At 39.2% G+C, this 15,238-nt stretch overlaps 1 protein-coding gene across 1 annotated transcript in view; it reads left to right on the forward strand.

Annotated features, from left to right (window-relative positions):
• The first annotated feature begins 634 nt into the window (after nt 1–634).
• Nucleotides 635–15,238, forward strand: part of EFNA5 (ephrin A5) — a 212,944-nt gene continuing 198,340 nt past the window's right edge. The window contains exon 1 of the mRNA XM_056325373.1: nt 635–831. Coding sequence (XP_056181348.1) covers nt 707–831 — 125 coding nt within the window. The 5' untranslated portion in view covers nt 635–706. The remainder of the gene's footprint in view (nt 832–15,238) is intronic.

A 15,238-nucleotide genomic window follows, 5' to 3' on the forward strand; every position in this document is an offset into this window, starting at 1 on the left:
CCCCCCCCCCCCCCCCCTTTTTTTTTTCCGTTTTGTTTATCATTTGCGCCGGGCGGAGAGCCGAGAAGGAAGACACAAACTTTGCACTTTAAGATCTGCTGGTACTTCTCGCCCCTCTCTCAGCCGGCGGCCTTTAATACACAGCCAGGACCCCCCCTGGGCTTCCAGAAGGAAGATCTTCCCCTCCGCCCCGTTGTTCTGCCCCCTCTCCCGCTCGCTCCCTCCATCCCCGCGCCCCCCGGCCGCCCCCGAGCCGCGGGGCCGCAGCGCCGGGGCCGCTCGCAGGGGGCGGAGGAGCGGCGCCACTCGCCCGCCCGCCCGCCGCAGCGGCGGGCCGGTGTATGTCGTGCCGTGGGCTCCGCACGGGACTCCCGGTGAATGAGCACCGCCCGCCGCCTGCCGTCGCCGCCCGCCTCGGCCCCCACCTCCCCCTGCCGGGGTGAGACTCCCTGAGGGACCGCGGATCGCGCCTCCCTGCCGGCTGCCCGTCTGCGGCGGCAGGCGCCCTCCGCTCGCTGCGGCGCTGCACGCTGCGCAGCCCACCCGCCTCTGCGCCTCGCTTTTTATTTATTCACCCCCACCTCCCGCCCCGGCTCCGTCCCGTCTGCCCCCCCCCCCCCCCCTCTTCTTTTTTTTTTTTTTTTTTTCCCCTTCCCGCTTTCTTATTTTTCCGCATCCCGTCTCGCCGCGCCGCCGGCCGGGCGCGATGCCGCACGTGGAGATGCTGCTGCTGGCGGCCGCGGCGCTGTGGGTGTGCGTGCGCGGGCAGGAGCCCGGCGCCAAGGCGGTGGCCGACCGCTACGCCGTCTATTGGAACAGCACCAACCCCAGGTACGCGGGGCGGCCGCGGGCACGCACCGGGCGGCGGGCGGGGGGGCTCTGCGGGGGGAAGCGGGCGGCGCCCCGGCGCCGGCTGGAGCTACCCCGGCTGCAAGACGGGGTGGAAAACTTTGTGTTCCGGAGGGTCAGGGCTACGGGCGGCGGTGGCGTTTCGCCCCTCTTGGCCCCCGCCGCCCCTCCCCGGCGCTGCACCGGGCCAGCCGCTTCCCTGGGCTCAGCCGCTGCCGGTCCGCGGGCGCCGGGCGGGCGCGCCCCCCGTGCGGCGTGTGCGCCCCGAGCCGCGGGACGAACCGCGCCTGCGGCCAAGCCCGCTCCGGGAGTTCGGGTGGGACAAGGGGGCGCAGGTGGCGGCCCCGCGGTTGTGCCGCGGCGGGTGCCTGTGGCATGCAGGGCGCGGCCCCGAGCCGCACGCCGGCGGCGGGGAGTCGGCCCCGGGCAGGGAGGCGGGGGGCTGCCCTCCCCGGCGGCACGGAGCGGGGCGCCGGGTCCCGGCTTCGCGGCGGCCCCGGGCTGGACCGCTGCCGCGGCGGAGGGGTGGCTTTCCCCCGGCCCGGCCCGCCCGGCGCGGGGCTCTTCCGGGCAGGCTAGAGGTAGCCGTGGGGAAGCGAGGTGGGTACGGCGTCCCGGGCCGGGAGGATGCCGGTGACGCCGGGGACACGACGGCGCGCGGCCGGTGTCCCCGTCGGGGCTGAGCGGTGCGGGTACAGCCTCCCCGCACCCCTCGCGCCGAACCGCGCCAGGCGGTTTCTGACACCGGGCTTTGCCTGCAGTGTACCGAGCCTTCTGCTGGAGAGAGAGGTTTCCTTTAATTTTTCTGGAGTTTTCCTTCATGCCTAGAAATGTAATTGGAAAATTACAGTCCTGCCCCAAATGGTGTCCATGTGTTTGGGTAAAAAGTCACCTGGGTATTAATTTTTTTGCCTTGTTGAAGTGCGTGTGAGCAGACTCACTTTTTTGGTTTTTTTTTGTTTTTGTTTTTAAACCTGTCAAGCTAGTCTAAGTAAATTTGGGGACCTTTTATTTTAGGTTATCTCTTTTTTATGCTGTTTGGTTTGAGATTAGCACATTGATTTTTGTCACAGGTCGTGTTTTTTAGTAGATCTGTGTTGCCTGCAGAAAACTCCTCTCTACTCGGTATTCCAGAGTGCCTTCAAAATAGGTGATGCAGAAGTTAATGGGCAGAATTTTCAAGTGCCCAGAGTTAGCTAGTCTGTACAGCACTTCTGATACTGTGCTCCTGGTAACAATGCCTCAGCGATAAATAGTTGGCACCAAAAGCTTGAGACAAAGAGGATTCGTCAAAGTAACAATCATGCTTGGCAATGATCAGCATCTGTAATTTTAAATGCTTATCTAAATTTTCTTCTCTTTGTGTGTGTTACTTAAAAAAAATGCATAGAGCAAATAAGACTAAAAGTTAACATCTCACATCATACGTCCCCAAAAAATCGCTTGGCTTTCAAAACCAGAGTTTTTTCTGTTGTTAGGCAAAATTAAATGTAACTGCTGGAAAAAAAATAGTATTCTTAAATCCCACTGGGCAGATGGAGGATTGTCAGAAGAAATAGGTTTGACTACATGTGCACGCTGCTGGCATAATGGCTAAAATACTTCAAAAATAATCTTACATTCAAGATTTTTCACTTCTGCTCTCTTGTGTCTGATGAGCTTACACGGTAACTGCACAGAGGTAAAGATAGTTGAAGGTACAAGCAACACTTTCCTCGCATACCTACCATCATTACCTTGAATGGATTTGTAAAGATTTTAGTAAGTTTAATTATATTTTATTACCATTAATGGAATGCCTTCTTAGTCCCAACATTAAACATCAGCAGACTGCAAGGAAAACTTAGTTTTGTTATTCTTCCAAATACTAGAGGAAGAGTTAATTGTAAGACGTCGCTAAATCTTCCCTTTTAAAAACAAACATTTCTTCTTGTCTTAAAATACTCGCTGTGCTCTCACAATGGGAGTAGCTATTTGGACATGTCATGTTTATCCATGAGTTAAAAATGTGAGAAAGAGTAGGGTGCAGATGTATTTCTCCTTTGTTTTACACAGTGTGCCAGTTTTTGTGTGCTTTCCAAGTTACACGATCATTACAGAAAAGCTGGCAAACACCTGAATGGTAGGTGCAAGAGACCCAATGAAAAGAAAACACTTCTGTTTTGAATTCGTTTTGTCAGAATCTAAGCTGAAGACAAAATTCACTTTTGTTATCAGAATTTTAGAGCAGTTAACAATGTTGCAGGAATAACTTCGCAGTGATTTATCTGCTTCCAGAAACAGACTTGGGAGGTGAGCAGTCTGTTTTTTATACACATAGAAGTAAGTAGTGATGCTTACTTGGTGATAACTATTTCAAATTAGAAGAGAAAATATACTGTCATTCTTTAAACACAAATGCCACCATTGTGCTTTAGCTTAATTCCTTATTGTATTTATTCAGAATTAAGAAACTGCTGTAGAACTAATTAATTCACTTTAAAAATGAAATATTGACCATTTTGATAGTGATTAAAAGCACTTTAAATTAAGTTTTCATGAAAACTTTGAAGAATTTAATAAGGATTGTTCTTCCCGCAGATATCAATGATGTTTAGGTTTTTAGTATGAAACTCCAGCAATTTATTGAAATGCATAAAGATCTCGTCCTTATTAAAAGACACATTAGTAAACTGATGAGTGGCCCAACTGATAAGTGCTCCTGGTGTGAATAATATTTATTAAATAAGAAGTCCTAAGAGTCTATTAGCAAAATTCATATCACATATCTTGGTTAGTTGCCAAAGTCCTGCTACAACAATTAAAAAATGTTCTGTGATCATAGCTGTTAGTGCGTATGATTAACAAAGTCATGTATTCTTACGGAGCCTAAGTCTGTTCTGAGAAATGTTTTAAGTATTCTGGTGCCTTATTTTTGTTATGTATTTAATTATCAACATACATGAAGTACCATAAATGCTGTAGTCCAATTCCAGATGAGAATATGCTAAGTATTAGGATTTGGAACTGTAACTAAGTAAGTTTTTTTAATCCTTTTTTTTTTGTGTGTGGATTGGAAATTAATCCTCAAGTAAGCTTGAAAATGTGTTCTAATATTTTTGTTATTTATGTAGGCTTAGAATTAAGTGTAAATAAATTCTAATTATCACCTTAAACCGCATTAGTCTTTCAGCACTGTTTGCATATGTGTTCTTAAATGGGACAGCAAAATATTGCTGTCAAAGAATATTGTTTTTAATGCAACACTTGAAATAGTTTGGGAAGTTTGTTTTGTAATGAAGCATATTAATTTAATCCTGGTTTACTACTGTCCTTTTAATTAGAATTCAGCCAAAATGTCATGTACCAGGGCCAGTTTTTGAAGCGGTCTACTTAGTGCTTGCTACTGCTTTTAATCTTGTAAGAATTCAAGCAGAACTACTTGCAATTATTGCTACATTTTTCAGCTTGAACGATTGTGCTTCAAGATTGTGGTTTATATTTAGGTATTTCCCCCACAAGTTGTTTCAGTGGCAGGTTATGTAGCTTCATAAATTGTTACTAGTTGCAAGGTGGTTAAAAATACTTGCATTTCAAGTCTGGTTTCTGATCATATATAGAGGCCAAACCTTGTAGTCACACGAGAACAAATATTTTTTGTTAGGAGTATTATTGGATTTGACTGTATCTTATACAGGAAAATTGTGTATAAAGTTACATCCACAAGAGAATTACTGTAACAACATGGGATGCTGATACATTTTTCTGTTTGTGTATTTATGTGGATAATTAAATCAAGAAATCAGATGGTAATTGGAGAATTTAGATACTGAAAAATCATTTCAAGTTAAACTGGTTAGTTCCCAAAATTAAGCTGGATACCACAATTTCATCAGTACTGCTAGAGGGTGGTGTTTTTTAAGACAGGTACTCGGGAAGAGCGAATAGAAAAATGAGTGGATGCTTCTGAAAATTCGAAGCATGTACCAGAATTTCACAACTTGGATGTCTAAACATAGGTGAATTCTGTAGCTGACAATTTAGGCACTGATTCAGCAAAGGCTCTGACTCCTCTGAAGTGCATACTGACATACAAGTTCTGTTGCAGCTGTGTGGATGGATGGATGTGTACTTAAGTGCCTCCCTGAACCAGCCAAATGCGTAGAGTTAATTTTGAGAAGCTGTGGTTGTGGCTGCTCATGGACACCTGGCACTTCTCAGGAGCATGCTGGCCAGCTGGGTGGATGTCTTGAGTATTCTGCCATCCATTTGTATGTGTTTGCAGATTTCACCGTGGCATGTTGGTTGTATATGCTGATGGCATGTGGCTAGTTTTTTGTTTGGTTTGGCTTGTTTGTTTTCCATCTAGGAATAGTTCTTCCTGTGTACAGAGATTAGGGAAACCATGCAGAAATGGTTAGAATAGGGATAAGGCAGTTAGGTTAGTTAAGAACACCTTATTAATTCTTATTAAATCTTTTCCAAATTGTAGAATCTGTGCTTTAGTTCTTGGCCATCTTCCCACTGTGGTGTTTCTTCGCATGCTAGTAGTCCTTGGGTCGGTAGGTGGGCAGGTAGATAAGCAAGCATTCAGACATTAGGGATGAAGAGGGGCAAAATCAAGGCATTTGCTTTGATTTTGGTATTCCATATTATTATTATATGTGAAGGAAAGCATAAGAGCTTAAGCGCTTGGGATATGCACACACTTACATGTATATATGTAATTGTTTTGAAACAGCAGAGCTTGTATTTTTGAGAGCATTTTATCCTGCAGCTTGCTCTGAGAGCTGAAGAAATCTGACTGATTTCTTGTAATTAAAAGATCAATAGTAGAGCCTTCAATTCTTTACACTTACCTTCTGTGCTTTTAATAGCTTCACTAATACCTTGTGTGTCCAAAAGAATATTGGTGCTTATTTTAAAAGTGGGGTTTTGAGACATTCTATGAAAAAAATACATAAAGAACAATAGTTTCACTGTCTTCCACCTTTGTATGAAAGGCACCTTGTTAAGTGGTACATGGTCTTCATGAAATGCTTCTTATTAAATCTTTTCCAAATGCACATAGTGAGGACACTTCACGGCATTCTTGCTGTTAGCTCTATATCCTTTTCGAGGGGGACACATAAAGATGAGCCTTCCTTTCTCTCCCCTGTTGCTATGATCCCAGCAACCTACCAGCTTCATGCTGGGCTGAGAAAATGAATGAATGCAATTAGTCCTTCAAGAGTTTTGGATTTTGCATTCATACAGAGAGGTGTATGTAATATATATATATACATTCATATGCGAATATGTATGCATTTCAATATAAGTATATGTATACTTATGTATATATACACATATATATGTATGTATGTATCCATGCAGTGAGGTGTGTCATTACAAGGTGATGTGGTATAGAGTAAATCAGGAGTGTTGTGTGAGGGGGGAAAAAAAATCTCTGAAAATGAAACTTTTTAATTGATAAACTAGAAAAGCAATAGCTTTACAAACTAATTCCCAGCTCCCGTCTTCCAGCTCAGACTGTTTTAAAATTAATAATTTTTAAAAAATAATTGTAGAATCTGTGCTTTAGTTATTGACCATCTTCCCACTGTGGTGTTTCTTCGCATGCTAGTAGTCCTTGGGTCTGTAGGTGGGAAGGTAGATAAGCAAGTATTCAGACACACAGTTGTAAAATTAAACAGAAAACATTACAGGGATATGCTTTGAGAATTCTCTGGGGTTTTTAGAGTACCTTGCTACTGCTTCTTCGTAAACCAGTGTGTCACTGGTTAGAGAACTGCATTGTTGAAGTATTAGACTTTAAGACAAGGCATAAAGAAGGTTGGTCATTTGGATCACCTCAGCGAAGATGCTAACAAAGATGCAACTTTCCTTGGAGGAAACATGAGTAGACAGTAGTTTGTCCATAGCTGTGAGATGTACCTCTCTTGCTTTGACTCACTTGTTTTTCCATTTTTAAAAAATGCGATTTGAAGTATTCTGGAACTGGGATTTTCTTCCAGTAATAACTCTTTGCTCTGATACCCAGTTCTGAGCATTGGGGTTCTTTAAAATGTCTTCAGTCTGATGATTAATCTAATCTTCCAGTGTTTCTGAATGGTGTAATTCACTATTGAGAATAAAGGGCTCTGTTTTGTTTAAGTTTTCATTGCACTTGTGCTTAGAATTCAGTCAGTCAGCAGCACACCAACGTAATGAAATGGAAATGTTTGGTTTGAAATAAACAGATACGTTATTGAAATTGCTTTCTGGTGGTATTACAGTTATTGTGAGTAAGCCCTACTATAATGTACTTCAGCATAGCTGAATGGAAGAAAAGAATCCTTCACACATTAGAAGTCTTCCTTGCATTTTTGCATTTTTCCTGTTCATTGTAGTGTCTACAAGCTATATTATAGTTGAGCTCACTTAAAATAGTATTATTTTATAGCGTGCAAACATGTATACATGTCTGCAATCGTCTTTTTTAAGAAACCGAGCATAGATTGTTATATTACAAAACCACAAATTCCCACTCCTACACATTTTTAAAAATAATTTGTGTTAAAATCAAGGATTTGAAAATATAATAAAAAAGGATGCAGTTCCATGAGGACTGAGATTTTATTTCTCTCCTGTAGAATGCCAAGTTTTCCAATAAAGGAATACACACACACACACCAACCCCCCCACCCCCCCCATATATATTTATATGTATATTTATTACAGGTTTTTTTTTATCTGGGGAAACATCCTTCATATTTTACTGTTGACAGGTTGATGAAAATACATTGTTAGGTCCTAGTTTTATGAAAAAAATGAGTTTATTTTTGAGTGCTGCAAAATGTAGAGAAACGGTTAGATGCCTGTGTTCTCTTAACTGGTATGCTACGCGTTTTAGGGCCATTTCTCTGTTTAAATGCATGACCAGTAAAAATGCTGTCAAAAGAAAAATCAGCTAACAAGAAGATACACAAGAGTCTTATTAATTAGCAAGATCTGCTTAACTTGCTAATACCAATTTATAGCGGATTTTTCAGGTTTGGCAATTTTAACTTGTAAAGCCTTGAAAATTATAATTCTTGTTACTTGCATTATAAACTAGTGGAAGGATTTACCTGTCCATGCCAACACATAGCATGGGAAAAAAAAGGATCTTAGACTCTCAAAACCTGTAAGTACAGTATTAGTTAATTTTCACTTAATTTATTTTCTTTTCTGTCATTAAGTTTGCATATTAGTCTAAGGAGGAACTGTTCAACAGTAATACAATATTTTTTTTTACTTCAGGTTTATCACTTAGTAACTTTATATTTTTGATTTGTTTTAATCAGACTACTGAAGAACCATCTTATTTGATAGGCACCATTTTTAGTTTTTGATGGCAGTAATGAAATGGTGCTGGAGTGCAGAGAAGGCATGATTTACTTATGAATCATCTGGTGAGGTGAAAAATGGGAGTAGGATATATGTTTGCTTTGACTCCAATCACTCTTTGCTAAAATATCTTTTTGTTCCGTTCTGAAAGATAAGATTTGGCCTCATGACATCTAAAAGTATGCATATTTTGACATAATGTATTTTGTGCTGTAATTAATGTTTTCTGTGTAGCACTAACGTTCTTTGTTTGTTAAATTAATACAATTTTTCTTACCCAAAATTATTTAATTTTTTTGGTTGGGATGGCTGGTTGCAGGCATATTCTCATTGTGTGAGTAGTAGTTGAGCACTGCGGCCTTTCTCTAGTGGGTAGCAATGAAGCACTACCTTTTTGCTTTTGTGGACTTTAAAGTAGTATTTTCCATATTAATATTACAGTTGAGAGGAACTTCCTTCTTTCTACACAATTCAAATTGCATTATCTTATCAGGCACGCAGAAATATATATACATTTTTATTACAATACCAGTACGTTACATAGGATTTTTTATTTTAGTTTTTACTTCACTCTTGGTTTAATTTTGAAAATAAATATGAGTATCTTATTTCAGTCTGTGCCTTTGAAATAGGAGCTGGAGCTGAGTATGTTCTAAATTGTTGCAGATAAACTAAACAAACAAAAAAAAGAAAACAACAAATCTCTGAAGGTCTAATATTTTGTTGGTTTTGTAGTGCTGTATAAGTAGAGGTGTATTTTTCATGAGGAGACAGAAAAAAGTAAGTGTTTTATATTACTTAATTGGTAGATTTGATGATGATCTTTGTAGCATGGTTCTCAGTCTGCTAGTTCATCAGTGTTGGGTAAGGACTGCTAGCAGCTTTAATAATGTTGGGTCCCTTGCAATTGTTAAAAGTCGTTGCAAATAAAATCGCTAATTAATGTTGTTAGTGAGCAGGGAAACCAGCTGCATTGTTTGGTTGTTGGTTTTTTTTGTTGTTTGTTTTTTTCTTACTTTTGCTGATGTCTGATCAGATTTTTAAAAAATAGTTATGTATTCAGCCAGGGCATTTGGTGAGCAGAAGTTAACAAAGTAGGAGCTATCAATCCTGCTCTCTTTCCTATTGTTTCCAGAAAAGAAGGAAATAAAGAGAGACTCTGGAATTTAAAAGTATTGACCTCTGACATGCACACACAGCATGGTCATTGCACTGGCACACAAAGTGCCTTAAGCCACCATAATGGCAAACTGCATTTTTGAAGTTACTGATATGAGAGCCAGCTGGATGGGGGATGGACAGCCAACATTGATTCTGCAGCTATTTGCAAGTTACCACTTTAGGGCCAGACAGCTTCACTTTTATATTCCCAAACTTACCACTTAGGAATAATGTTGCTTTGTTCGGTTTAGCCAGGGATTTGTGACTGCTACATAGACTTGGAACCGTTTGGTCCAGAATTGTGTGGTCATTCTTCATAGAGGTCTGCTTCACAAAGTAATTTTATTCATCTGGTGGTGGGGGAGGGATGAGAAACAGTGAAGGGACATTCATATATAGCATTCTTCAAGAAAAATGTGCATCCATATTAGCTAGTTGCTTTTTTAAAGCTTTTCAAAGATAAAGGCAGAGATTCGGATCATGTAGTTGAAAGCCAGTTCTGACCCATGTCTTCAGACTACATGTCACCTTCTGGATAGGGTCTCCACGCATAGTCTGGAAAAGACCAAATATTTTATGTACTGTATGCTCTCCCACTGCCCCCCCCCCCCCCCCCCTTTTTTTTTTTATTTGTTTACAGTTATTGCTCCAATACACTTACACATCTCTTTGCAGTTCTCTTGGGGCTCACTTTATTAAAAATTAGTGATCCATCACTAAGTGGGGTACAGTACAAATACAGTTGCTCCCGCAAGGCAGTTTTTGTGCCAAACCAGAAGAAATAAGAGGGATACAAAAGCAGCCAAAAAGCGTGTCTCCCAGTTGCTAATTAATCAGGCAAAAAAGCACCTCAGCAACTACATCTGAATGTGGGACAGTTTTTTTTTGATTATACATAGCAACAAATAAAATTATACTATGCCCTCTTAACATACCTTTATTCAGAATAAAAAGTCAACCGTGTACCAGACTTGGTGAGGTTATGTTAATGGCATTATCTGTGGATAGACCTCTTTCAAAAAAACTCATGTTGCTTTTGAACAAAAAAAATACTGTTTTGTCTGTTTATTTTTTTCTGTCTGTTTCTAATGTGGTGGTTATTAATAACATCTGTAGGCCACGAGCAAAACTTTAGAAAAGATGCTTTAAAAAATTATCTTCAGTAATCTGGGGTACAAGGTATGGGAGAAAAAGAGCCATTGCTGTGAATATCTGGTATCCAAAGCTGCCAATCACTCTTGGCACAGCTCCCATCATGGTTGCTGTGCCCACAATTAAATGCCTGTCATTAGCGTATTTTTCCATAACATTTACAATGGAAAAGGCAAGGGGTCCTTGCAGAGCTATGGCTGTCAAGGGAACAATAAAAACTAATTACACACTCTGCTGTCACCATTGTCAGCTCTGCTTTTGGGGGGAAAGAACATGGGAAGTGTGTGCGCAATAATTATATATATAAAATTATATACATACAATACCCAATTGGGGAAACTCAGTCATAGTGAAGTGACATTTACTTGGAAGTTTATTATTCCTGCTTTCAAAAGATCTTAATTCTAGGGTTTTATTTGTCCCTTCACTTATGCCTAAGTTGCATACACTTTTTCCTTTGCATTTCAGTCACTTTTTGCCTTTCTCTCTTTCTTTCTGTCTTGGACACTTTCTGGTGAACTGAGCTTTCCAATAAAATTGCTGAGATCAAAGCCGGTATTTGCCTGCATTTATTAAGTGGGTGCAAATCATCTTATCCTTTATATGCTTTTGCTTGTGTCCTGCATAGTAAACTGGATTGAAAAAAAGCTGAATGAAAGCAGCTAGTCTGCACATTCACTTTTTTTTCTGTTTTCAGCCCATGGTGTGCAGGTCATCTTCAGTGAAATCAGGTTAAGATTTTGGAGTACTGCAGTAGCGGCTTTAGTGAAATGTGTGCCAGTTCTATTATCAGTGCACAGATATTTCCAAATGTAAGCGTAAGTGCATAATTGCAGCGTGAATTATCTTGACTGCTGTCTTTAAAGACATTGAAAGAGTGAAGTTGTGCCCTCACAACAATATTTGCTGATTTTTTTTTATAGTCTGTAAAATGAATAGTTTATTTAAGCAACTATTTTAGCCTACTGATTTGAGAAAGAATAGATCCTCAGAACCAGAATTTTTAATATATTTAGGTATCTAGAGTTGTAGACAGGAGCCATGTGGGATTTTTGAGGCTGCTTGGTGCCAAACTGTCTTAGATTTTATTTCCTCTTTACACCCATAAAGTCTTAAATATCTTTCAAAAAATGGTTCTTGAAGCCAGTTAAGGAAAGTAGTTTAAATAAATAACCTAGTTGTTAAACGTTGCTGAAGTCAGTAGGAGCTGATGGGTACTAGTGAGGAATGGAAGTCATCTTTATTATATGTATGCCTCGATAGATACTACAGGATCTAATGTTGGTCTTTTTTTCTTTTTTTCTTTCTTTTTTTTTTTTTAAGGCACCAGCTTTTGATGCTTTTTTCTTGGTATTTTTGGCAGTGTTCAGATCCAACTCTATTGAAGTAAAAAGATTCTCCCACTGCTTTGGATGGGGATTTATTTAGGTGCTATATTATGATTTTATGGTGTAGTTCATTAGAAAGGGTTTCTGTAATCAGGTTTGTCAGTTTTTGTGCGAGGCCACCCAATCTATGTGAATTAAATTTAGTGAGAGGGCACAGCAGCACAGGACTGTATATTCTTTTGGGTATATTTCTGCTTGGGTCTGAGTTCTAGACTGAGGTGTTTTTAACATTTTTGCAGAGTTGAGACCTCCACCTTTGGGGGGCTGGATGGGGTAAAAGTGAACCTGTTAGAATGGGTAGTTGCTTTGCTCTCAGCAGTTTCATAAAGTGGAACTGGCTTACCATATGGGATTGGCAGATAAGCATTAGTGAGACTCTGAGGTGTTGGATGCCTTATACAGTGGAGAACCACCTGGCATGTGCCAGAAAAAATTTACGAATTTAAGATCATGAAGGTAAAATTAATCAGATATAGTAGTACACCACTGGGATACAGTTTTATGTATTTTCCAAAGCACTATATACAATATAGTGCTCTCTTCTAGATAAGATTATACTTATAGACTAGATGGATCTTGTGAATGGCCAAGTAGGATAGAATTGTTTCCTTACTGAAATAATTAAAACACTGTATTTGGGAACAAACTCTCAGTTTTCTAGAAAATATAACATTAGTCTTCTACAAAACAGAAGTCCGTGTTTTGCTGCAGAATGCTACTTGTCGTTTCATATGTAAAATATAATATATAAACCATGTAATTTATCATCTGTTTACCAAAATGGTGAGCAAGGGTCTCTTGTTATGTGGTGTGTCACTGTGTTTTGAGGCTGCTGGGAGAATGAGAAAGCAATTTTTATTGATACTATTTCATTTAATGGAGTACCAAGTATTACATTTTTCTTGATTTCCACTGGACTTTCTGATGTCTCATGGCTATGAGATACGACATAATGAGAGGAAGACACTTCTTTCAGGAAATTTGGCACATGTTTAGTTTGAGGGGACACATGTTGATGAAATAAACTTATTTTTCTTAAAATCAAGTCTTGCAAAAAATGAAGTTCTAGTTCTTGAACTGTATCCATCATCCCAATGCATACATGTGAAATTTGGTCATGTTTTGTAGTCACTGTGTTGGTAGATGCAGTTGGAAGACATTGGGCCTGCTTTAATGTTACTTGTGTGTATTCGTAGTGAGTTGCCTGCAAGGTTCCCAGAAATATTTGAAAATTTTCTGTAAAGTTGGTTTTTTAAATGTATTTCAAAAATGTCCTTTTTTGTTTAATAATTTTATGTGAATGTTTAATAGATTTTTATGTTGAGTTCACAAATGTTGTAAAGGAATGCATAATACACAGCTTTATTGAAGAACTTATGTCTTAAACAGTCCTCAAACTACCTTTACAAAAATATACTAGGAACACTTCCTGCAGAGAACATGATAATTTTATAACATGCTTAATAGCATAATCCTCACTTAAAAACATGAAACATATATAACTCTCTCAAGTTGTATTGTAGATAGGAATTTCACTAGCCGAAGTTCTGTACATTTGTCGAGGGTTTTGAGAGTATAAAGAAATTCTTCATTAAAATAAAAACAAAATAAAAAGAGTGTAATTATTTGCAGTATCTTTAATCAAGGTGGTATGAAATTTCTCATTAAGGTTAAGATTCACATTATCATAACAAGTGACAGTGTGGGTGAAGAAGGAAAATTAATTAGAGAGGTAGATCGTACCTGTTTCTCATTATATCATGGCTATTCACTGCATTCAAATTCCAAGCAAACCCTTTCTCTATATCTCGATTATATAAAACTTACTTGTGAACAATTTATGAAGAGAATCTTCTTATTCACTGTTTCTAGTCCAAAGCACAATAGTTAGCTTTTAAAAAAATTTTTTTTAGTGATTTACAGCATCACTTTAATATTACTTTTTCAGACCCTGTCTCCAACTGAACTACATTTTATAGCTTACTGTAAAACGAAATCTCCATTTTCCATTTTTCATACTAGCTGTCTTGATTTAGTGCTGATATAATGGCTTTCTTCAGAACAAAGCATTTGGAAGAGTTTCCTGAGCGCTTTGTTTTAGGTGTAGAGTTTGGAGCTAATATATTATTACTGATGAAAGCAATTCTGCCTTTGTAACTTCTCTGAGTAAATCAGACTCAGTTGCAGTGCCCAATTAGGATTTCTGCACTGTTTTTTCTTTATGTACAACAGGAATGATTGCATCTTTTTTGTGTTTGTGTGATTATTTTCTTCATAGAACTACAACACTTGGGTTTTGGATAGAATTAGGATCCAAGTATGTTTAAACCAATCTTCTTGAACTATCTGTTTTCTTTCATACTCAGCCTTACGCTTAAGACAAAATGTCCTCTGCTTTCCGCACTGTAAAGAAAATGTCAGAAACAAAGCAAGTCTTTGTAGTGTTGTAGTCCCAGAAGTATGGTGATGTACCCAGGTGACAAAGTTCTGTTGTTTTCATTTAAATGTTGCACAGAACAGTACTGTTACCTGTGATTCCTGTTAGGGGTAGTATTCTTAATAGTTTTGGTCTGAGAAACATTCCCACCTTTGAGAAGGAAAAAATAAATCTTTTATTTTTTTAAGATAAATTCATAGGTTTTGTAACCTTTCCTGCACACTCTACTTATTGTGGACCACATCACTGCAGTAATGGTCTTATTTAATATATCAGAAGTAAGAATAGTGTTTACACAAAGACAGCTTTTATTTGGGAAATATCTGGTTAATACAGAATATCCAAATATAAGATAAAATGGAATTACTAATTACCTTTTCCTGCAGTATTCCGTAGTAAGTGATCAGGAATAGACTGTAAGTATTATTCTGCAGTATTTTTCTAATGAACAGAGGGTAAAAGAAATATTGTGTTAACATACTCTGACCAGATGCCATGCTGTATTTGCATGGAATTCCCATTGGGCTTACTGCATCATTGGGGATGTGGTGTGGGGTTTTTTAAGTTGTAGTAATAGAGGAGAAGGAAGTAAGTATCAACTGTTGAGGCGACTGTACTTCATTGTGCCAAATTCTCTTTTATTAGTCTCCAAATTTCAAAAACATTATTAGTAATACTAAGTTATTTTAAAAAATAGAACACAATTAAATCTCTCTAAAAAAATTTACAGTGTGTTTTCATTTACCACTTCTGCAAAGGGTATTTTACTTTTTATTTTGGTTGTTATTTACTGAAAGTTTTTTTTACTTGAAACCTTTGGTTCCATTTTAGCTAATGTTTCAATCATGGTTTTATATATTTTTGATATCTATTTTATATATATTAAATATATAATTGTATATAT

The sequence above is a fragment of the Falco biarmicus genome, chromosome Z (assembly GCF_023638135.1).
Source record: "Falco biarmicus isolate bFalBia1 chromosome Z, bFalBia1.pri, whole genome shotgun sequence".
Taxonomy (NCBI): Eukaryota; Metazoa; Chordata; class Aves; order Falconiformes; family Falconidae; genus Falco; species Falco biarmicus.